The 25,807-nt window shown below is 34.6% G+C and overlaps 2 protein-coding genes across 2 annotated transcripts in view; one reads left to right on the top strand and one right to left on the bottom strand.

Annotated features, from left to right (window-relative positions):
• The window catches only part of LOC129234147 (uncharacterized), a 121,357-nt gene that overhangs the window by 70,661 nt on the left and 24,889 nt on the right, over positions 1-25,807 (bottom strand). The window lies entirely within an intron of this gene.
• On the top strand, positions 3,251-23,291 carry LOC129218392 (antho-RFamide neuropeptides-like). Its single transcript, XM_054852644.1, has 3 exons — positions 3,251-3,272; positions 7,230-7,706; positions 23,149-23,291. The coding sequence occupies exons 1-3, from the start codon at positions 3,251-3,253 to the stop codon at positions 23,289-23,291; spliced, it is 642 nt and encodes a 213-aa protein (XP_054708619.1).

The raw sequence follows: 25,807 nt of genomic DNA, 5'->3' as shown, positions 1-25,807 counted from the left end.
GTCATACATTCATTGAATAAATTAGATGATGAACTATACCTTTTAAAAATACGAGAATAAATTTAACTCGTTCAAAATGTGATAAATAAATACCTTTGTGCTGAACAGTTAAGTAAGAAAAAATAACGTCAAAAAAGCACAAATTGACAATTTCAGCAGACACGTATTTCGGCGTTACAGGGAACGCCTTTTTCAATGCAAAAAGTAATGAGCTTATGGATGAAAATGCCTTTGGTCGGATATCTTAATCCATAAGCTCATTACTTTTTGTATTGAAAAAGGCGTTCTCTGTAACGCCGAAACACTTGTCTCCCGTAATTGTCAATTAGTGCTTTTTTGACGTTTTTTCTTACTTTATCGTTCAAAATGTATTTAATTTTGGGCTTCAAGGGAGATCAAAACCCTGAGACAACCTTCTCTCCTACGCCACTTCCCCTTCACATTTTACATACCAATTCCAACCCCTCCGCCCTTATTAACGAATATATTCCTTAAAATAACTCAGCATACGATTTGATAACTTACGAGTCATTCCAAGAGCTTTTTTTTTAAAGCAACATCAACTTAGTTACGCATGAAAGCTTTTGAAGACATACAACATAACCCGCATGCCTTATCGCTTTTCCCCCTCGCATGTTTCGCGCGTGCGTGCCCAGTGGCATCATTTGACTTGCAGATTGCATTTTTGATGCATGTTCTTGGAGTTTTAAAACTCAGCGGAATGAATAAATTTCGTATCGCAGAAACTACGCGATTAAAAGAGCTGTAAGGAACGAAAATAGAAGAGGCAGGCAAATGTAAATTAGAGTTTGTGCGAATATTCAAGCATATTATTAGGTTATTTTCTTTCCCAATTTGAAAACAAGAAGGGCTATTACGGAAGAAAACAGAATACCGATTACTGTTATGAACTTGCTTCATACTGATCATGAGATATGCATCCAGCAAAAATTTTATGAGAAAAAAAAGTAAACATTGCCGAGGATTATGTCAGGGTTGACGAGTCTTTTCTTGCAATGAAACACCTGTCATTAGTATTACCCAGAATTTGTAATAACACACATCTAAAATGTTTTCAAGACGGGGGTAAAAATAAATTATAGTTCTTTGCCCTCGGATATTTAAATTTTTTGTGAGTAATTTACTAAAGATATAAAACACTGATGTTCTTAACAGAGATATTTTTATCGCCTCTACATGCATTGAAAAAACGGAAATACGCCTCGAAAATTAAACAAGCGTGTTTTCAAGCTTTACAATTTTAAATAAAAATTTAATTTCTCCATTCTCCAAGATAATAGGGTTATTTTTATTGAAAAACACATTTTCATTTGAGTGTTTTAAAAATTCAAAACGTCATTCTTAAAGGCCAAAAATTCAACACAGAATACATTTTTTCCCCTCTCTACCTTTCATCTCACCCATAGAAAGTTCGTGTTTTTATGAAATTGAGCTGTTGTGGTTTTTATTGTTCTTGTACACTACTTCACCTCTTCAAAAGGAATTTCACTCGTCTAAAAAATGTCAAGGATTATTTTCCCGTCCTTTGAAAAGAAAAAAAAAATCTTCGAGCAATATCTCCACATTTGAATCTTTTGTTATTTTTTTAATTCAAAATGTCAAGCATTTTAACTGTTGAAATTTAAAACAGTACACATATCTTTCCTCCTTCCCTATCATCTTAAATTCCATCCTTGAAAAGTTTTTTTTATGTGTTTGATCACTAATATAGTCGTTTCTGTTTTCACGTATTTCACTCCCATTAAATAGATTTCACTCCCCTCAAAACTATCAAGCAAGGGCGCCTATATGGGGGGCGGGGCAAGTGGGGGCTCAAGCCCCCACCCCCTCTTTTGAAATTAAAACTTCCTTGCTTTTAGTACTTTTTTTCTTTGCAAATATGTAAAAACATTTCTTCGCCAGCAATTAATGAGTTATTAAAAATGTCAAATTGAAATGACTCGAATCTGTATTGAATACTGGATTACCCTGGTATGAGGAAAATATCTGAGCCCCCCTCCCCCTTAAAATTTTGCATGTGGGGGCCCTTGCTATCAAGTATTTTTACCGCCTTGGTTAATTATAAAAATAAACCTTCAGATCCTTCTCTGGTTCCTAATGATTCCGATGATGGCTGTCCTTCAAATCACGAGTCGTCGTATCAGTGCTTAAAATTTATTGAAATAAACGCATTTTTAAAGAGCTCTCACTCTAAAAGCGCTTAAAATAATTACGTTCAGGATGCAATAAAAATCATTTTTACCATCATTGATTTCAGATACAAATCACACTTCATTTACAAAAATGAAACTTAATTCGTTTGGCGGAGTCAATTTTTTTTTTCGACTTTTTCAAATATTTTTACACACTTTTGGGCATTCATGAAGGAACGAAAGATATATTTGCTTGTCAAGTGCAAAGTAGCTCTTCTTCCGAGTGGTGCACCCTGGACAACCGTGTGCTGGCATCTTTCTACAAGAGACAAATCTGTACGCAATCCTTCCTTTCCGTGAATTGCGCAGAAAAACCACATTTAATTCGCGACAAGGAAATACTGTTCATCGACTTTTCTATTGGTAGAGATACCCACCCACGGTCCCAGCTTCGAGCAGGAATTAGTAACTGGAGGTAGCGAGTCCAGCCCCAATCATTGACTTGGGAAATGCCGAGGCAAAGCTCTCATGTCACGTGGTTCAACTTCGACGAATGGGAGACACGTTTTAAGTGAAACGAGTGGATGAAATTTAATTTTTTTCAACTCTTCCTCTAAATATACCACGTGACTTTGGATCCTTGCTTCAAGCACTGAAGGCTTTTGCCACCTTTTATTCCTTCTCAATATAGGCCCCAGATGCAGGTGAATATTTTTTACTCCTTCCGCTCCTCATGTACGCCAATATTCTCGTTCTCCTACTCTTTAAAAACACGCCATTGTGTAGTTCAGGGGAAAATCAATATTCATCTCTTTGATCTGTTAATCCCACTTCTCTGCCAACCTTACTTCAAACTTGTGTTCAACCTCTTAAAACAAAATGCTTCAGCATCCTCAATTAGCTACCGAAATCCGAAAACTCGACATTGAATGTCACAGAGAGTTTTACCTTCTTAAATCACTCTTCGAACTGGGGGAAAAACACTCGAGGGCATTGTCAATTCAGAAATCGCATGAATATGGCAATTTGAGGCAAATAAACCCAGATTAGTTCTACAAGCGAGCACATTGTCACTCCGAAAACGCAAGTCATGCGCAATGAGCTGCGTTGAAGCAACAGGTATGCTCATTCATTTGCCTTTCGGTCATCACTTCAGGGGCTACGGATCGTTTGGCATCCCTCTCAGCTGATTGGAGGACGTCGGAATGTCAGGAAACGGTTCTGCAGTTGAATGAAATTTTGCAGATTGTGGTCCGACAAAACAGTGTCCATTTGCGTGCGCTGAGGGCTTCCTTTCGTAGAGAGTCAATACACGGTCGACGAAAATAAATAATTAAAACAAAAACGTTGTGCGTCGGACATGATCAAAAAAAAAAAAAAAAAACCCCGGCTAATCAAAATTAACAATTTTTTACAAGACGAAAACGTTACGAATTTCTAAAATCTTTAATCCGCCCGAAAAGCGCGAAAAGTTTTCAATTGACTTTGCGTAATAATCCTATAAGTCATAAAACTTGACTACCAGTGCTTTGATACATAAAAGTTACCCAAAAGTCATTTTTAAAGTCTAGTAAGCGTATAGTAAGTCAAGATTACTCATAGAATACAAAAGTTTAATATCACCTAACCTCGGTGCAATTTATAGTTATCGGGAGCTTCCGTCCAAAAAAATGAAAAAACCCCCTTAGAACATCCTCCCCCACCCTGAAAAATTCAATGGCGCTGTCTGTGTCATGCCCCCCCCCCAGGGCACCCCTTCAAATCCAGTAGCATTTTCCCATCCTTATCAGTTTCTACTACCATAATCAACCTGATATTTGGTTCTAAAAAGCCAATTTAATCGCAAATCTTTCATATTAGAGGGTACAGCATCAATCTTTAAACTTGAACCTCTGTCTCGTGACCTCAAACCGTTAATCTCAACTTAAGTCCGTTAGTCAGCAACTTAATCCAATTTCAAAAGACCTCAAATTCCATAACCCTTTATGACTAGTTAATTTGACAAGATATAAGCAGGAAGGATTTTTTACCCTTTAGGTTAACTTTACAAAATCATTTCGTATTTGCTATACATTGTTCTAATAGCCCATATTAAAATAACATCAAATTTAAAATAATGATTTTAACAATAGCTCATACACATACATGATCTCGTTACATTTTTTTTATAAGTAAAAATACCATACCTCTTTACCATACTTTAGAACGTTTTGTGTTTGGAACTCACCAGTCTCATGAACTTACAAGTCAACAAGGTTAGTCTTTTACTGCAAGCAACCCAGTCAATGACACCAAAACTTCATTTTAATTTATGCGATAATTAAGCTGATTTACAAGTCAACTGAGCATAATGTTGTGATTTATAAGCGTCATTTATAATTAAACGTAAAATGTCGTTTGGCATTTTTTTTAACGCTTTATGTGTGAAACGTTTAGGCTTATAGGATGAAGATGTTATTTCAAAATTAATTGAATAAGAAGAATTTGGCATAAAGCTTTACCGCATGTTTTTTTTTTCACTCATTTAATATATAAAGCTCGATTTTTGAAAGAGAAATAAAGCTCGATTTATGAAAGAGAGAGATAAAGCTCGATTTTTGAAAGAGAGATAAAGCTCGATTTTTGAAAGAGAGATAAAGCTCGATTTTTGAAAGAGAGATAAAGCTCGATTTTTGAAAGAGAGATAAAGCTCGATTTTTGAAAGAGAGATAAAGCTCGATTTTTGAAAGAGAGATAAAGCTCGATTTTTGAAAGAGAGATAAAGCTCGATTTTTGAAAGAGAGATAAAGCTCGATTTTTGAAAGAGAGATAAAGCTCGATTTTTGAAAGAGAGATAAAGCTCGATTTTTGAAAGAGAGATAAAGCTCGATTTTTGAAAGAGCGATAAAGCTCGATTTTTGAAAGAGCGATAAAGCTCGATTTTTGAAAGAGCGATAAAGCTCGATTTTTGAAAGAGAGATAAAGCTCGATTTTAGAAAGGGAGAGAGAGATAAAGCTCGATTTTAGAAAGGGAGAGAGAGATAGAGCTCGATTTTAGAAAGGGAGAGAGAGATAGAGCTCGATTTTAGAAAGGGAGAGAGAGATAGAGCTCGATTTTAGAAAGGGAGAGAGAGATAGAGCTCGATTTTAGAAAGGGAGAGAGATAGAGCTCGATTTTAGAAAGGGAGAGAGATAGAGCTCGATTTTAGAAAGGGAGAGAGATAGAGCTCGATTTTAGAAAGGGAGAGAGATAGAGCTCGATTTTAGAAAGGGAGAGAGATAGAGCTCGATTTTAGAAAGGGAGAGAGATAGAGCTCGATTTTAGAAAGGGAGAGAGATAGAGCTCGATTTTAGAAAGGGAGAGAGATAGAGCTCGATTTTAGAAAGGGAGAGAGATAGAGCTCGATTTTAGAAAGGGAGAGAGATAGAGCTCGATTTTAGAAAGGGAGATAGAGCTCGATTTTAGAAAGGGAGATAGAGCTCGATTTTAGAAAGGGAGATAGAGCTCGATTTTAGAAAGGGAGATAGAGCTCGATTTTAGAAAGGGAGAGAGATAGAGCTCGATTTTAGAAAGGGAGAGAGATAGAGCTCGATTTTAGAAAGGGAGAGAGATAGAGCTCGATTTTAGAAAGGGAGAGAGATAGAGCTCGATTTTAGAAAGGGAGAGAGATAGAGCTCGATTTTAGAAAGGGAGAGAGATAGAGCTCGATTTTAGAAAGGGAGATAGAGCTCGATTTTAGAAAGGGAGATAGAGCTCGATTTTAGAAAGGGAGATAGAGCTCGATTTTAGAAAGGGAGAGAGATAGAGCTCGATTTTAGAAAGGGAGAGAGATAGAGCTCGATTTTAGAAAGGGAGAGAGATAGAGCTCGATTTTAGAAAGGGAGAGAGATAGAGCTCGATTTTAGAAAGGGAGAGAGATAGAGCTCGATTTTAGAAAGGGAGAGAGATAGAGCTCGATTTTAGAAAGGGAGAGAGATAGAGCTCGATTTTAGAAAGGGAGATAGAGCTCGATTTTAGAAAGGGAGATAGAGCTCGATTTTAGAAAGGGAGATAGAGCTCGATTTTAGAAAGGGAGATAGAGCTCGATTTTAGAAAGGGAGATAGAGCTCGATTTTAGAAAGGGAGATAGAGCTCGATTTTAGAAAGGGAGATAACGCTCGATTTTAGAAAGGGAGATAACGCTCGATTTTAGAAAGGGAGATAGAGCTCGATTTTAGAAAGGGAGATAGAGCTCGATTTTAGAAAGGGAGATAGAGCTCGATTTTAGAAAGGGAGATAGAGCTCGATTTTAGAAAGGGAGATAGAGCTCGATTTTAGAAAGGGAGATAGAGCTCGATTTTAGAAAGGGAGATAGAGCTCGATTTTAGAAAGGGAGATAGAGCTCGATTTTAGAAAGGGAGATAGAGCTCGATTTTAGAAAGGGAGATAGAGCTCGATTTTAGAAAGGGAGATAGAGCTCGATTTTAGAAAGGGAGATAGAGCTCGATTTTAGAAAGGGAGATAGAGCTCGATTTTAGAAAGGGAGATAGAGCTCGATTTTAGAAAGGGAGATAGAGCTCGATTTTAGAAAGGGAGATAACGCTCGATTTTAGAAAGGGAGATAGAGCTCGATTTTAGAAAGGGAGATAGAGCTCGATTTTAGAAAGGGAGATAGAGCTCGATTTTAGAAAGGGAGATAGAGCTCGATTTTAGAAAGGGAGATAGAGCTCGATTTTAGAAAGGGAGATAGAGCTCGATTTTAGAAAGGGAGATAGAGCTCGATTTTAGAAAGGGAGATAACGCTCGATTTTAGAAAGGGAGATTAAGCTCGATTTTAGAAAGAGAAAAGCTCGATTTTAGAAAGAGATCAAGCTCGATTTTATAAAGAGATCAAGCTCGATTTTATAAAGAGATCAAGCTCGATTTTATAAAGAGATCAAGCTCGATTTTATAAAGAGATCAAGCTCGATTTTATAAAGAGATCAAGCTCGATTTTATAAAGAGATCAAGCTCGATTTTAGAAAGAGATCAAGCTCGATTTTAGAAAGAGATCAAGCTCGATTTTAGAAAGAGATCAAGCTCGATTTTATAAAGAGATCAAGCTCGACTTTATAAAGAGAGAGATCAAGCTCGACTTTATAAAGAGAGAGATCAAGCTCGACTTTATAAAGAGAGAGATCAAGCTCGACTTTATAAAGAGAGAGATCAAGCTCGACTTTATAAAGAGAGAGATCAAGCTCGACTTTATAAAGAGAGAGATCAAGCTCGACTTTATAAAGAGAGAGATCAAGCTCGACTTTATAAAGAGAGAGATCAAGCTCGACTTTATAAAGAGAGAGATCAAGCTCGACTTTATAAAGAGAGAGATCAAGCTCGACTTTATAAAGAGAGAGATCAAGCTCGACTTTATAAAGAGAGAGATCAAGCTCGACTTTATAATGAGAGAGATCAAGCTAGATTTTATAAAGAGAGAGATCAAGCTAGATTTTATAAAGAGAGAGATCAAGCTCGATTTTATAAAGAGAGAGATCAAGCTAGATTTTATAAAGAGAGAGATCAAGCTCGATTTTATAAAGAGAGAGATAAAGCTCAATGTTAGAGAGAGAGAGAGAGATAAAGCTCAATGTTAGAGAGAGAGAGAGAGAGAGATAAAGCTCAATGTTAGAGAGAGAGAGAGAGAGATAAAGCTCAATGTTAGGGAGAGAGAGATAAAGCTCATTCGTAAAAAACCTTTATGTGGACAAATCAAAAGAGTAACCGTTATTTCTACATTTCAACGAAAACTAAACCAAGAGAACAGCTCTAGTTGCGAAATATATCGTTTTTAGAATTGATGGATGAAGGATATCAACAAGGTTTCTCATTTTTAATTTTGATAAGTCTTCATTTGTAACAGTCGGTTCAATAATAATAATAAAAAAAGGTTGCGAAGTTTTTGTGGGAAGTTATGATATAAAGAACACGAAAAACTTTCTTTGTTTTGCACCCAATTGAAGAAATAATTAAAAAAAAAGACCATAAGCGTTTCCAAGTCTTTTGCTGCCACAAGTGATAAAGTAGAAAAATTACATTTTAATGTAGCAAATATCGACGGCACGTCTTGTGTATACGCCGAAAACAATTTACACGAAACGATTAGTCACCAATAAAAACAAAAAACCAATCTAACTTTCAGGCTATCAAAAATTACGAAAACAAAGAAAAGGAATTTTAATTAATTCACCATCAAAAATGATTTAATGAACACATTTTATTATTCGTGATTAGAGTTGCTAATTAAAATTGCACATCAATAACCATTTCTCAATCCAAATTTAATTATAGCAGCTTGAAACATGACTTGCTCATGATGCACACCGCTGTTTTTAAATGACTTAATAATTTAATTTGTACATCAATGACGAAACCGTGCTGCGATGGAATGTATATTTGGATAAGTTTAGTCGATAATTAACTCGACTCGTCCAATTTTCAACTCCTTCAATGTTTGAGTTTTGTTCGTGTTTCAGACATCTCTTTCAATGAAGTTATTTCTGTGTTTGAAAGATCTTCAGTTTTTGATGGCTCCTTTTTTGTGTTTGCGAAAATGATCCTTCTGTATTAGAAAGTTTTATTTATTTATTTATTGCTATGTTTGCGAGATTTCTTTTCAGTGTTTGAGGGACTTTCTTTTTCAGTGTTTGAGAGAAAGATTTTTTTTTTCCTGTGTTATAGAGATAGTTCCATGTTGCGAGAGAGAGAAAGCTCCGTATTAGAGAGAGAGCTCAAACTGCCCGTTAGAGAGAAAACTCCATACTAGGAAGAAAACTACGTTAGAGAAAGAGCTCCACGTCGGAGAGAAAATTTAACGTTGCAGAGAAAGCTCTGTGTTATAAGAGAAATGAGAGAAGCTATGCGAGAAGAGAAACCCTTTTTGTCTTTGAGAAATTCTTGTTGTGTTTCAGAGCATCTTTAGTTAGGCACAGTGGCGACTCGTGGGAGGGGCTGGGTCCCCTCACATTTTTCAGACAATAATTTAACTTTTTATTTATTTTCCTTTTTTTTCTTTTTTTTGTGCGTACTGCATGCTTGACAAAAAAAGGACTGTACCGTATTTTCATGCGTATAATCCACGTATTATCTATTTAAAAAGTGTAAAATTAATGAGATGCGGATTAAATGTGTTTTTTCTCCTCAACCCCAATGCACTGAACCTCAATATTTACAGCAGGATTCGCAGCGAGTTGCCAACCTGTATCTTGTTTATTTTACATAGCTTAAATGTTCTTCTTTCGCGATTCAAGCTATGTAAAATAAACAACATACCGTAAAGGAAGAAGCCTTCATTTGCACAATATTAGACTGTTTACCCCTTTCTTGACTGTCTTCAAGTAATTAGCGTACTAAATGACAATTTTAAGAAGAAATCATTTTTTATATAGGTTTTGAATATACCTTAAAAGTTATACTTCTTCACGATTAATTTTACTTGCTAAAATTGTAAATCAAAACTTCATTCTTTTGCATTGTACTATCCACGGATTATACGAAGATTTTCTTTTTCTTCAGGTCGATTTTACGAATTCAATTTTGAAAACGATTCCGTGGGATAGCTTCAGAACCTCTTCCCGTAAAAATCTCCAAGTTTGTCAATAATTACGTTTTGGAATTGCGATTTCGAAAAATTGGAGGGGGAGGAGGGGAATTGACTTCTATTAGTTTTTCAAAAAAAAAAAAAAAAAAAGATCGGGGAAAGTCCGGGAGCTCCATCCCTTACCCTAACGTCAATATATATGGCCTACAACGTTGTTTTAAGATTTCAATTTCTACAAATTTCTGGAGTCCCTTGTACCGTTCTTTCCCTTAACTTCAAAGACCGTCTAATATGGAGTTTTCAAAACTACAAGTTTCAAAATTGAGAGATTTGATGAGCATATCAGATTAAATCAAACTAATGAGATTTTTTCCATTTAGTGTGCTTTCCCCCCTCCGCCCCTTAAATGTAATTTTCTAGTTGTGCCACTGTTGTGTGTTGTGATGTATGTACGTTTGCGTATATATTGTCGCAAGATTATTTTTTAATTCAAAAAATGTCTTCCCATTATTACTCAGAAGTTATTACTTGTTTTAAATTACTGCTCATAGTTTTAAAGAAAATGTGACAAGTTATTAATAATCTAAAGGAAATAAAAAGAGTTCGATGTTTTTTTTTTTCTTTGTCTGCATAAAAATTCTGAATCTCGCCCATGGGCGCCGGCAGAATTCATATGCAAAAGGGTACACTCGCATGTAAATCGCTAAAAATATTTTTTTTACTATCCCTTAATTTATTTATTTAGTTTTTAAAAATTAAGTCTATCTATTTTTATTTTATTTATTTTAAAGCGAATACTGATATGTATTTTCAATTTTGTTAAAGTTAATTTATAATTTTTACATATTTCTCAGCTGACAACATTTTTTCACTTTTGTGATTTAACCTTGCTTAAAATAAAATTAATTTTACTCATTCAAAATAATTAGTTATTAAAGATCAAAAATAATATATTATTAAACACAAATAATTATTTTAAGAAAGTTTAAATATTAAAAAAATATTTCAAAAAATAAATAAAAAACCTGGGGGGGTGCCCCCCCCCTGGTTTTAGGAAGCCTCACTTTTCCTGTCCACTCACTAAGGCATGAGTCGCCACTGGTTAGACACGAAATTCTTTTCTTAAAAGAGAAAACAATTTTGTGGCTTGAGAGAACTCTTTTTGTAGTTTGAGGGACAGCTTCTTTTACGGTTTGAGCGAAACGGGGGGGGGGGGGGGGGGGCTAACTGCTTACTTACTCTTACAAACCACTCGAATTTCCTTCCATGCGCTTGTACCCTTTTAGTGTCAGCTCTTCTTAACGCCCAAACTTATGAATTTCTTAATTTAACAAAAATTACCAAACATATTTGATAAATACAGACAGTACGAATTTCGTCAACAGAGAAATAAATGATTTAGCATTGATCATTTGTGGAATGAAAAAAGTGGTTCAATAAAAACAAGCATTTGATTTTATGCATGTGAATATTTTCGAACAATAACCTCTTTATTGTACATATATGTATTTTTTTCAATTATTTAAGTCCTTATGTACTCTATTTACCGTCCAAAATTAGAGGAATGCGACCTGGATACGTTTTTTTTTTCTTCGAAACAAAGTACAGAGAGTACTTTAAAGGCAGAATCTGAGGATACTTTTCTGTGTGTACAATGAGAGCAAACATTTTCCCAGTTCTAAACAAGGAGATGCAGGAGATCAAATTGCCAACAACATAAGCTTATTCTCATGTTTGGTCATGACAATTCATGAGGGATGAATAGGATCAAACTAGCGTCTGTATCTTGTAGGGAACTTGCATATGTGCGTTATTGCAATTGGCTTATTTAAAAAGGCATTTGTAGCTAGGATGAAAACAACAAAAGAGAAAATGTAATAATAAAATGTCAATATATTAATTCCCCCCCCCCCTTTATTTTAACACGAGTAAGAAAGGTTCCATTGGGTTCGATGGTTTTTAAATTCAGGAAATAATTTTTTTCAGATTCTTTATTTCAAGGGTGCCCCCCCCCCCCGTTAGAGCAAAGACCCCCCAAAATGAGAAAAATACCCCTCAAAGCAAAACCCCCTAAAAAGTTCAATGACGCAGTCTGCGCCATGATCCCTCCCTTCCCCCGGGTGGCCACCCTACCCCTGTTCATTTACTAAATTTTTTTAAAAGCAAAACCATAATTAAAGGAAATGCGCGACATACGTACCTTACGCTAATCGATGTTAATATTCTTTCAACTTTCTTAACAAGTACTGGCAACTCTCAAATTAATACGAATAAGCGTAAGACAGGCTCACTATCTCCATAAATCTACGTAGTCAGGAGTTAAATAAAAAAGGAAAACAATTTCAGTCTGTTAACAAAGATAACACATGTTCTGGCTCAGCGCGAAGCAATTCAACAGTAGCTGCAAACCGTGACGGTGTGAGGGAGGCACCGATGGCAGTTACACTTCATTAACAAAGATTGAAATAGCCACTTTTTTGTGCATTCAGATTTATTCACTTTCCTCTACAAAAGAATGCTTGACGGTAGTGTTTTTTTTTTTTTTTTTTTTTTTCGGGTTACTGAATAGGAGATGGTGTCGGATTGGGTGGCGTGGTGCTAAGGCGTTGGCCTTCTATGCCTTGGTCCCAGGATCTGACCCACGGTGGCCATGAAGAAAATAGTTAGCGCCCATGTCGTATAATTATGTGGTATGTAAAACAACCTTTGTGCATTCGTTTAGCATTGAATTAGCCCCAAATTAAAATCCCTAATGCAGTTTCGCGTCGAAGAGAGCCCAGGTGCCACCATTTGGAGAAAACTGGACGTCAAAATTATCTGTGCCATTGACATCCGTGCCTCAAGGGTGACACATGAAAGACTGGATGCCATATTGGGGGATCACACAGATCTGCAAAAGGCGCAGGTGGTCAACGCAGATCTATTAGACAGAAAAATACAAAATGAAAACTGCAGCAGGTCCGCTGTAAAAGCGATTTTTTGAATGATCAAGACAAAAGTTTTCAAAGAAAAATTTTGATTTGTCATGCATAAGGAAAGATAAGCTGATTTTCTCTGCTTGAAAATTGAAAAACCGTTAAAAGAACTTTTTGAATAAACACTTATATAAGAGCGTCACCACGACCTCCAACAGGGGCTACTCACAACGCCTATCAAATTTGATGTTTAGAATAATTTTCAGAGCTTTCCTCGCAGTGTCAGAAATTAGCGAGTCAATTTCACGCCTAGACTTTCGACCCAAAATGCTAAATTCGATGGCTTAAGTTTTGGATGCCATTGTAGCTTTTCTAAGACCCATAACCGATCCAAATGATAAATTTGTAAAAGTAATTTTAAAATGCGCTGAAATTTTTCTTTTGTATATTTAACTTTTTTTTAAAAATATGCTATTGAGAATGCATAGCTCTTATACTTGATAAATATTTTTAATATTCGGATACATATACAATTTATTCATTGAAAATGGCACCTAGGTTTTTCATTTTGATGTCTAAAACCTAATACTATTGTTGGGGTAAACCGAACTTGGCAGCCTCGAAATGCTGTGTTTAGGATGTGCGTAGCCTTCACAATGTTGCCAGGTTAGGTTGACAACTATAGGGGTCATCACGAACCTAGAAATGAAATTCTTATTTCTAACAGCTTAAACGTGATATAGTAAAAACTAGAAAATTAATAAATGTAACGCTCAAAATAATTGAGTTTCAAAGCTTTTTTTTTTTTTTAAATATTTTTTAAAGGAAATAAGATTAATAATTTCCAACTGAATCAGCGGCTTACGGTGGGAATAAATACGAACGGAAATATAGGAGCAGCAATAAATTGAAATTAAATCAATAACATCATGATGCATTTTTACTGCATCAATAGCTAAATATGTTGTTGTCCGAATAGTTTAATCGGTAAAGCGCTGGGCCAGCAACAATAGGGTCTCGGGTTCGCATCCGCCTACCAGAGGTAGGATTTTCAGCATGTAACCCAGCTCATTTTCTTAAAAATAAATTTCTAAATCAAGAGTTTTTTTTATTTTTTATTTTTTTCGATTTTCTTCTTTAACAGAAAACATCGATGTGGATTAGGTGTGTAATTTTTTACTACATATATATCATAAATATATCATAGCGTGATGCACTTAAAAGTTTTTTAATACAATGTTGTCTCACGCGGGTGAAACCGCGAGGCATAGCTAAAAATAAATAAAGGAAAGTATAAATTGTTTCTCAATATTATTACTGACCTAGGCAAAGCTGGGTATGTTTGCCAGTAACTTAGTAAAAGAAACATGACCTCTTTCCCCATTTTACTTGATGCCGCCCAGAGTAACAGTCAAATAATCCACAAGATAAAGCATATTTTAGAAATTAAAATCTAGCCTTGCAAAAGCAGTTCTTAAGCAGTTCTTTCCAACAAATCTCACTTTAAAACAAAGTTCCGGCGACTATTTCTTTTGTGAAAATGAGTTAAGATTTTCGGTTGCTGGTAAATTGTCCAACATTCTGATTTTTGCTGTGCACACTTTAAAATTATTCTAACTTTACCTACAGCTGAAAGTGCGATTGTTTTTTAAAATCAATTGAAAGGAATTTTTCACAGCATATTGCATGAGGTGCTTTGATTCTCGCTCACACTATACGTAAATTCTTTAAGAACCACATTTCTTTAAACTTAAAACATACACTTTTACATAAATACGAATACACGCGCTAAACTTTTCTTTAAAACTCGCTTTGAAAATTCCCGCTCTTTTCACGGTGTGAAAGAGGAGGTTGCATTCCTTCCTCCTAAATATGTTAAGAATTCTTCGAATAGGAAAAATGATTTGTAACATTTTAAACTATTGTTTATGGCAGAATTAAAACAGAAGTCATTAACCTTAATGTACGTAAACCAGTATTGTTTACAAAAACCATTCTAACTTGCATTGGAATGCGTTGTTTGTTAAATAACTTCATGCGGAGATTGTTTTTTCTTCATCAGAACTAAGAGCATTCTTATCCGTCAAAAGAAAAATAGGTTATCCCCTCCCCCCCCCAACTGAATAAGCAAAACAATACTGACCATGCACTGACTGTTATTGAAAGTCTTTGTCATTATTCTAACTACAATATTATCATTCAAACCAACCGTGTATTGATGCTGTATAAGCTGCTTTGCAGTTCCGAAGCAACTTTAAAATATTTGCACAATTTACGAGTTCTTAACTTTCGGACGATAAGAATTCATGAATAGCTTTGACATTTTGAAGCTATTTGCGAACTAAGTTTTGTAATTTTGAGTAACATAGAAAAAACTCATCGATTTTCCTATTAAATTATAATTAAAAATGTGTATAGAAACATACAAACACGATGGATAGGGTGCAAAAGTGGTCCAATCACATACAGAAATATACAAACACGATGGGTGCAAAAGTGGTCCAATCACAGGGCTGTCGCGACTTCAAATTCCATTGAGTTTTTTCTGCAGATGTTCTGCAAGTATCTTCAAATTAAAGAAAAAAAAATTGTACAGAATCTGCGGAGATCCCGACCGATTTCCAAAAGAATTTTTTAAACGCATCACAATCTTTTTCCTGAGAAAATGTCGCGTTTGAACCGAATAATTGTCATTTGCGGAGAATTCAGATCTACTTTTAATTTAAAAAATTTGCGGAAAATTTGAAGATTCTTGCAAAATTTGTAGCTACCTGTAAATAATCTTCAGAATTACTCAATAATTGGAAACTCCAAATCGCGATAACCCGCGCTAGACCAATTGCTCAGGCAACTCTATACTATATCGTGTTTGTTTGTAATCTACAATTTATGAGGAAACTCGATGAGGGAAGGTCAACCTAAATTATATATTAGACCATAAGAAGCGATGTTCTTTCTCATTTGAATCTATTTCCTATTGAAACACATTAGTTGTCATGCGTGAGGTAGGGGGCCTAAATTCGCGCACAGCGATGGTATTGAAGGACCACAAGTTTTTTCTTTTTTAAACTGTTTGAACAAAATCAATTCAAGTTTTTGCTAAGTACTGAAACCGAAAAATTACTAATAGTATTTTTTTTTTTTTAGTTTCATATCGTACTATAATATTGTCAGTCACCAAATACGTTAGCGATATTGCCAACCGAACTAAATATCAATGAATTTGATGAAATTAACGAATTTTGATAACAAGCATACGTTCAAAATAGGAATAGCTTTTATATAACAACGTTGTAAGCAAGAAAACAGAAATGATAACACGTAAAGGTGAAATTAAAAGCTATAATTTTACGAAAACACCTGCGATTACCACTGCAATGATTCCAGTATTCCAAAGAACTCTCATATTATTTCTCGTTCGATGCTGCCTCTAGGGGGTATCCCGAAAAACGCTCCTCGGCCGTTCGACTTCAATTCATCAAATTAACCGGCACCATTGTTTATTTCGCGGCCACATCCAGTCGCTCGAGGGTTCAGCAGAAGCCAGACGATCATTAAGAGACAGGTGTGTTACCTTAGTACTTTGACACTGAATTCGGGGTTAGTCGTTGGCAAAGAGAGGGCAGATGCCCCTTTTTTTTGGAAACTATGTCCAAGAGTTTTATGCTGCTGTTACACATTAGCTATGCCTCAAAATTTACAATGGGATTTTTTTTTCTCGAAGTGAAACTTTTTATGCGAGGGTTTTGAAATTCAAATCGGCATACTTGTGACAGAAGTGACATGGTTGCTTTCTGTGTGACGAAACGTCATACATGCGCTCATCTCGCTTTCCTTCTCGATGTCCGTGGTTGAGTCTACTGCGTAAAGTACAGTTGTTTAGTTATCAACAAAGAAGTTTTGTTTTGTTTTTTCTGTAGTTATAACTTTTCTTTTCGACCAGAACTATTTTTTTTTCTTAACGTTAGGTTCTCCACTCTTTAGTTCATTCTTTTTCGCCCCATGTGTAATACAAGCGACAAAATAACTCCAAACACTTCATAAATAATTTATGCACAAACCATTTACACTTGATTGGACACAGATAGAGAATTGAAAACATTAATCGGTGGTAATTGTATTAAACTTGACAAAAAAAAATAAATAAATAAATAAATAAAATAAAAATAAAAGACATGATTTTTACTATTTTCGCGAGAATGATTGCTTAACAAAACTAGTGTTGCCACGACGTGGAAAAATAATTTCAAAATCGCATCCACCAACGGACACCAAGCAGAAATTCATTAAATGCCATACAGCTCCAGTCAAACTATTAAATTTAAATACAGCATGAAAAAAGCCCCGAAAACCAGAAATGCTATTATTTGAGAGAAAAAAAAAACATGTAAGGGAGAAAAGGCTACGGTTATGATCGATCAGTCGCCTCCTCCGAAAAGATGAATGGCGTTAATTCATTACAACCGACGATCACCATTTCAGATAAAGACGGAAATTTAGGGTTCAACCTATCAATTAAAATAAGCAATGCTTAAACAGCGGGTAGCTCCCATCCAACTTTCTGATTATAAAGGTAGAAGCGCCTGAAGGAATATTTTTGATAATTATGCAAGTTAAGAACATAAGCTAATTGTATCACATAAGGAAATTTAATGTACAATCGAACTCGTTTACATCGAGAGCGAAAAGACCGCGATATTTGCTCGTTATAACCAAGTGGTTCTGCGTCGAGTTCATTTCTGCTTTTTTTTTTTTTTTTTTAATATTCTGCCCAAAGAAGTCAGTTTGTTTTGAAGTGTCTTATTGCATCTTTCTTGCACGATTGTTTTTGAAGAAATATGCTCAATGCCGGAAAAACATCGTCAGCCCTGCATTCGAAAAACGTTTGAAGATTTTCTTGCACGTCAAAATCCATAAACTATGTTGAATTGTTCAATTTCAAACTTTCACAGCCGTTGTTAGAGTAGTGGCTTTTTTTTTTTTTTCATCTGTATTAGTTTGAATTAAGGGGGTCCGGGACACATTTTGAAATTTTTTTTATTATGTACTTTAGAGTTTTGAAATTTTTTGAACTGATTCATCATTTATTTAATAAGCAAAATCATAACATAAATATGAAAAAAATTGTTTTTTTATTTAAATTTAATTAGTTTTTTTCAAAAAAATGGGGTTGCTTTAAATTGCTATAACTCAAAATATTGTTGGTCAATTTTCAATTTTTTTTCAAAAAAGTATGCACAAATATGTAAGCTTTAATTTTTATTCGGCGATTTTAAAAATATTGATTCAATAAAAAATAAAAAATATTTGAAGAAAAATTTCGAAAAACTCAAAGATACTTTTTTTTAAAAAAATCGTAATTTTTGCAGTAAACGTTTTTTTCAAATTCGCCGAATAAAAATTAAAGTAAATTGCTTGAAAAAGATATGCTCCAAGTTTCATTACTTTATATCTATCGGTTCCTGACTTATAAGAGTTTGAATGCAAGAAATCGGGAAAAATTGCATCATGGAGAAAAACGTGTTTAAAGTTTTAAAGTTATGTTCACATTCGTTAGATGCATGTAACAAAAATAACTATAACTTTCGTTCTATTTAAGGTAGAAACAAGATTCAAACGTCCTCTCAAGCAGAAAAAAACGCAGCAATTTTTCAAATTATAAAAAAAAAATTGCCAAATTTGAGGATTTTTGTGTCCCGGACCCCCTTAAGGCTGGAATATTCTCAGAAGTATTTCGGAAGCCATAACATTAGCGCCAACAAATATATAATTTGCAAATGCTTCTCTACTCCTAAATTTAAAAAAACAAACAAAAAAAAAAAAAAAAAAAAAAAAAAACCTGCTGTCCTCGTTTGTTTAAAGTTTTTGAATTATCACTATCGGTTGACTTAGGAATTTCAAAGGAATTTTTTCATGAAAGGATAAGTTGAACTAGAAGTAGGTAGAACTTCTTATAAATCACAAAAATATTGCTCGTTTCATAAGGAGTTTGCTCGTTAAAAGCAATTATGCTCCCATAGGCTTGAATATGTAGAGGAACATGGGACAAAGTGAAATAGCGTGGCAAAGTGAAATGGTGAAATATTTACTCTGCTTTTAGCTCCACCCATATGGAATTATTTTAACTATATTGTACCATATGTAGTCTATTCCAGTCAGAAAAAAAATATTGCCGAAGATGAAAGCGTTTAGTAATACAGGCAATTTAAAAAAATGATACTCATATTGTAATATTTTGTTGTGAGTCAAAAATTATTTTTGGTAATATAAAATGACAAAGTTCTCGTTATTAACATTTTAAATATTAGTTGAGACCTAATGTTCAATGCAGCAAAAATTTAGTTAATATTGATCTTATTTGTATTTTAAATAAATTAGTACCTAGACGACCGAGCCTCACTCGGCTTTAAAAGAATTATTTTTTGTCAGCTTTTTTTTTTCTAAGGTACTTCGATACTTTTTAAGATGTACTTGAAAAGCATCATGGTAACGAAATATTAAGGTTCTCGCCAGTCGTTGGATATGCTTCCGAGAAGCGAGAGATATGCATGCAAACACTTCATCAGAATTATAATCATTTCAGCTGTAAGAAGCCTACTACTGAATATAGGCCACCTCTCTCCCACAGACATACACCTAAGGAAACTCTAAGCTGGTTGCGTATAAATACTTAACGCACGGTATTGCCAAAAAAAGTAGTTTTTAAGACCAAACATGACGACAATAAGTATGAAAATTGGATTGAAAATGCGCCGCGACCTTTTTATAACATTAAAGTACCAAACAAAGAAGATTCTGAATGCAATTAAATCAACATTTTGCTTTAAACTATCTTTTACATTTTTGTTTCCACTAGACAGTTTTCCTGTCATTTATCAAAAGAGCTGCGATTCACGATTTTATCCCGATCGAGATTTTCATTTGGAATAAGTACTTTTTAGTATAGTTGGTCACTTTACGCCAGAAAATGCTATATACAGCATGCTATCCATAAAAACCGATGATCCACAAACCACTCCAACAAAATATAAACAGTCTCAAGACATGTTTTTTCGAAATAAAATTTAGATGCGTGATTAAAAAAAACAAACTATTTGAAGTGTAAAAAAGAAAATAAGTAAATAAAATAAGACAGTCAAGCAATAGTTTTGCTGAAAAAAAAAAAAAAAACTTACATCGACTTACATAATGACTACATACACTTTTACATAATACTTTTGAATTTATTTTTAGCCAAGTGTGATTGAAATTAGCCAAAGTAGCAAATATAAGCCAAGCCTGGCAACCCTAAGCAAGTTAAAAAATTTAAAGCGAGAAGAGACAGATTCTCATTGTTATGGTTGCAAATCGTCTGCCTGATGTGTCTATTCAGTTTTTTTTCAAGGCTTAACTCAATTTGACTTTATATTAAAAAACGGTTTTTTTAAAAAAAAATCGCGTTTTTACAGAAAAAACACTGATGTAGATGAACTTAGAATGCAAAACTACAATTAAATCCAAAATTTCACCCAAATCGTTAGAGCCGTTTCTGAGATACGAAATATATACATACCCACAAGAATTGCTCGTTTAAAGATATAAGATACAATTAGTCAAGTACATACGGGGTAAAGTGGTTGGGGCAAAGTAAAATAGTTTGTTTTCATTTTTTAATTTATTCACTTGCCTTTATTTAATAATTCACTTATATTTACTCATTCATTCACTTATATTCTTAGCCATTCATTATTTTACTCACTCGTTTATTTTTCTTCATATATTAATTGATTTATTCATTTAATTATTCGCTTTTTGCTTCATCTTTTCAGTTATTTATTCAGCCTTTTATTTACTGATTCTTTTGATTAAAAATATGTTTTATAGTTAAATAAAAATTATTTCATTAGCAAAATATTTTAAAAACTGAAAAAAAAAAAAGTGAAAATTTTCCACTTTTTTTTTGAAGATTCAAATTTACTGCCAAAAATAAAAAATACTGTTTCAACGCAAGTTTCATTATAAAATACAATGTTCTTTCTTTAGGTAATGTAATTTTCAAAACAAATTTCCGATTCGTTCATTTTGAAAAAACTCAGTCGTCCTAACCATTTCACTTCCCACAACCAACCAAATATTTCCGATTTCCTCGTTAAATCCGGGTTCTCATTAAATCAAGGCTCTTTATAAGAGAGTTCGACTATTATGTTATACAGAAAGTTATGAAACCATTTTTAGGGGATGTTTCTCCTAAACTTAGCCGAAATGGTGTTCGAGCTTTTCGTTTAACTTCCGCAACATCGCACGATAAAAATTCTTGGAAGAAAAAAGGAAGCTCACGAGTCTCTAATAATTTATGCACGCAATTCAACCACATACGTGGCACCATGTGGATTTTAATTCTGTAATTTAAAAGCAAGTTCAACAGGAAGAGTTTCGATCTGCCAGTGGCGTTAAAAAGCTGAAGTGGAGAAAATTCTTACTGAAGTGTGATCCTTCCCGTAACAACCGTAAGCAAAGCCCTGCAGACTAATCAACGACGCTGAAATCGGTCAGTCACATTGAGTCAGTTATTAAAAAAGAATCTGTATTTTTTTATTCGCGTTTTGAAACCAACCTAGAAACTTTTTTAATTCTCCTTTCAGGAATTACATCAAAATTTTCCTTTAGAAGTCATTTACACTTCGCCCCTTTTTATTTCAACACTTTTTCAAGGGGGAAATATGAAACTTTCATAGGGGGCAGGATATAGAGGCATAAACCATGATTCCAAAATTTTAAAATTTGTCCTCTCTCCCCCCCCCCGCTTTTTTTTCACCTTTTGAAACTAACAACGAAGCTATTTCTCAATTTTCTTTTCAGAAACTCAACAAAAATTCTCATTTAAAAGCTACTTCCATGCTTTTTTCTTCCTGTTCGCTAAGAAATTTTCTGTGAAGGAAGTTGATATGAAAACCCGATAAGGGTTGACATAAAAGCACAAACCATAAAAGTAGGTTATGAAGAAATTTTATCTGCCCATAGCCGGAGGAAGTTCCAGAAAAATCAGTTGAGGCCAATCCATAACAATTTATCCAACTTTTACGGTGCTATTTATCGAGTTCAGAACCCATCATGAAAAGAAAAAGAAAAGCAGCAAGATCTATTGTCGGTAGTGAAGATAGATGCGATGTCTGGCGCAAAGGGAGAAAAAGACCACCAAATGCAGGGCTAGAAAGGCCCCGCAATTTTTCTCCTACCCGATCACCTAGTCATTTGGTGCGAAAAAAGAGCACGCTCTGTACTTATGCGAGGTCTCGGACTGGGCGGTACAAAAGCGGTGACATTGCCCAAATGGTTGAAATACCTTCTTTTTTGGGTAATGATAGCGTTCAGCTATTCCTGAATCCCCTTCCGTTGGCCCCAATGGATGCCTATTCTCCAAGCAACACCTCCACCAGTGATCAGTAAAGGTCAGAGGAGTAGAGTAAAGCACAGTGCGTGGAAAAAATGTAGCGGAAAAACTAATGGGGAATAGCAAATTTAAGAGAATTACCCAGTAGAAAGGAATAATAGGCATCAGTAGGATAGAAAATTTCGACTTGCGTATCAACAAACTTAATTTTATTTTATTTAATATTGTTATTATTATTATTTTTATTTTTTTTGTAGGAATGTAATGTAAGGTGAGGTTTTTTTTGATGCAATGAGTTTTTCGCTTTTTCCTTTGACGAAATGAAATTTACGTACCAGAAATGTCAATTAAATTTGATTCGCTAATTTAAGTTACCTCATACAGCAAGTAAGGGGAGAAGCACCTAAGTACACCGTTGAAGTAACAGAGTTGTACACTAAGCCCGCCGCAGGCGGCTAATCTAATGGCCTTGGCGGCTTATACTAATTTAAAAGATGGGTAATGATAAAGGCTTTACTTCTACAATCAGTAACCGATAATTTTGTGCAAAATAACTCATTCTGAGAAAGATAAAAGTAATAATAGGGCCAGAAAATAACTTCTGGGTGGATTTTGGCAATAACAGCTCATATGTATATGAACTACCGAGTTAGGATTGGCATCAGTAGGTGTTAAAACCAAAGGTTCTGAAAGGGCTTTTGGCATCGAAACCTCCCCCATGGATGCGACATTAGGTAGATGAATAAACTAGAAAATTCTTAGAAAAAACCTTTGAAAATTCTTTTATTGTGGAAACTTTCACGTGAGCCAAACTTCAGGATTCAAGGTTATCAAGGTAGGGAAAGTACAGTATAATGGCGGAGATTATTTTTTTCAACATGAACACGCTCTTATTTTATGTGGGGTTTTAACAGACGAATTTTAATACTTATATTCTCATGACAGTTACCGTAGACACATTACATAGTGAAGGGAACTATGAGAAGAAAATGACCTTGCTGTAGTTTCATCTCCATACATACTACAACCAGTGGATGATTCTGTGTAAATCGGCTTCTCAAAGCTCATTTGAGCAGCTGTATACATAATGGATGGCTTCTGACGGTGATCACGCATTAACGCCAATAAGGCCACTTTAAATAGTGCAAGCTGAGTTTTTTATCTCTTGATGTATCTAGACTACGTAGACGTGGGAACATGTCCCCAAAGACCTGATAAAGAAAAAAAACTTCCAGAAAATGTCATTTCAAAGTCTACTGACGATATTGAGGATGAAATGGATAACTTTGATGGTGGAACTTTTGATGAAGATTATTTCTGAGTGACAAATTTTACGATAATTAAGCAGTTTATAATGTAGGAATACTGGGCACCTGGTGAGAAAAAATTTAATGATTTTTACCTTCAAAATAGCATTTCCGATAATATAGAGATCGGGTCATTCAGGGCATGAGTTTTTTTTTTTCGAGATTATACAAAGCGATACAGGTAACCTTTTTTTTTTTTTTTTTTTGAAGAAAAGATGGGTTTTTCAATCCGATACCTTAAGAACATGTCCTATGTAGTTTATATTTCTCATGATTTATTTTTTCTGGAAAACAAAACGAAAAATTTCATTTTTAGGGAATACTGAATCGCTTCATCAATCCAAGAACTTTCCGTACTCCTCCCTAATTTAGATTTTCATTTAAAAAAAGATAGCAGCTTTTCTTTCGGGCACTATTCCGATATTTCTTCCGTTCTAGAACTATTTCGACTTTGTCCACTAAGTTCCTTTCAAAAATTTATACAACTATCATTTTACCAGAAATGTGATCATATCACTTTAAAAGATTCGATTCGTATTTCACCAAACTAGATTCTGGAACCATTTCCTTACTTTAAGTGTCATTCTCGGAAACATGATTTCCATGTGGTTTACTATTCAGAAAGCAAACTCACCCTGTTGAATTTTTCAAAATGTTACCGAAATTCATTATTTTTACCGAGGTTGCTTTTACACTTTCAATTCAGAGAGGAAACTTACGCCTCTCTTTTGAGAAACTATTTCTTCTCTCTCGCTCAGTGAAGGAAGTATTTCTTAAAGAATCTATTTCGATTACTAGAAAAATATTCCAACTGCACTGGAATCTACTGGCTTCTCGCAAGTTTCAACTAGCTAAGTCACTGTGACAGTGACAATCGAAATAAGTTAATTACCTCAACCAATCACTATAGTGGACAAATCTGGAAACCTATTTTCGTTTCCAATATTTGCATTTCTATTTCTTACTCATTTTCGTAGAGTACCTGCTAAAGAACCTCAGAACTCAAAGCAGTTCAATCTGATTGGAATGGGCATCGAAAAGGAATGAGGAACCCTCCCTTCCAATTACGTGGAGCGTTCCACTCCTATCCAGTCGTGAATCTTGCTGACATCTACACGAGTTATGGGCATCTAAAGGAAGGACAACGCTGTGAAAACTGAAAGAAAAAAACTTTATTTGGGCGCATGCGCTCTGTCGGTGTGGGTGTGCCATGCGTACTTAAGGGTGTAGAAATGATTCTAATGACCCTTAGGGAATGCTGTGCATCGAGTCCCCAACGAAGACATGATACGCTGATGTTTCAGGTCAAGTAGGGTGAGATGAAGTAAGAGGTTGGAGAAGGGAGAGTGAATGGGTGTAGGATAAGGAAGAGCCAGAACGATCTCGGAAGAACCAACCCAAATATTCGCGGCAATGTCAAAGGAGTGCTGTTAAGGTCACAATTATTTGTGAATGGATTAAAACCTTAATTTTGAACAGAGTACTGTTGAGTACGGCCTAGAACAATTCAGTCCCATCGCTAAATGAGTGGACTGCTCTGCAGGGGCGGCAAATAGGGGGTGCGAGAGGGGGCGGTTGCACCCCCAAATTTTTCACTAAGAATAATATAACATGATAAAATTCAATTTAGATAATTTAGAAAATCATTTGCCTGAATTTTCAGAACAGAAAAAACTGATGGAGGATAAGTGTTTGCCTTAACTAAAGAAGTAATCGCTTCATATGGGTTAAATATTTCAAAATTGAGTAATCTATGTTATGAGTGTAGAGTCTGTGCAATTTTTACGCGTAAATTCCATGTCATTTTACATAAATTTTTATGCTCATATTATAACTTAATGTTCAGCTAGTAAGTGTTCATTGACGCCATGTACTAGAAATACATTTTAGCAACTCGGTGTATCATATGCTTTCATGGAAACTTTTTGTAAAGATATGCTATTTTTGAAAAACATCTCACATTAAAAAATACTTTCACATCAACAAATGTATCTTGAGGCTCTTTACTTGACAATCTCCGAGTGACACAAGATGGTCTTCAAGAGTTATAAAAGCCCCCTGGAAGAATTACTGGAAAGCGACCTTTTCATTGATAAAAAATTTGATGTCATTTTAATATGTATGCCTTTGTCTGAATTTTTTGTTTACTTTATTTATACTGCGGAGCGTTTTTTTTTTTTTTTTTGATAAATGCTACGCTCTATCATAAAAATTTTAATTCGCTAATCTTAATTATTGGATTGACAATTGAAACTCTTAGTAATTTTCGCATTAATGCATACTTGAACCACGTGTGGAACTTTGTGACAGAACTTTTCGTAACAGTTTTTAATGTATGCCAATGTGGAAGAGGTGACAAAACCCAGATGAAGTTTTAGTCAAAATATTAAATCAATATTTTGAATAAACTGATCAATTCAGTTTCTCAAGAAATTGAGACAGGATTTAATGAGATATATTTATTATTGGTCTTAAATTCAATATTATGTAGGTCGGTTATAGAAAGCGAAAAAGAGAATATTACACTTAT

This window comes from Uloborus diversus, chromosome 1 (assembly GCF_026930045.1).
Source record: "Uloborus diversus isolate 005 chromosome 1, Udiv.v.3.1, whole genome shotgun sequence".
NCBI classification, from domain to species: domain Eukaryota; kingdom Metazoa; phylum Arthropoda; class Arachnida; order Araneae; family Uloboridae; genus Uloborus; species Uloborus diversus.
This window is presented reverse-complemented; position numbering and strand designations above follow the sequence as displayed.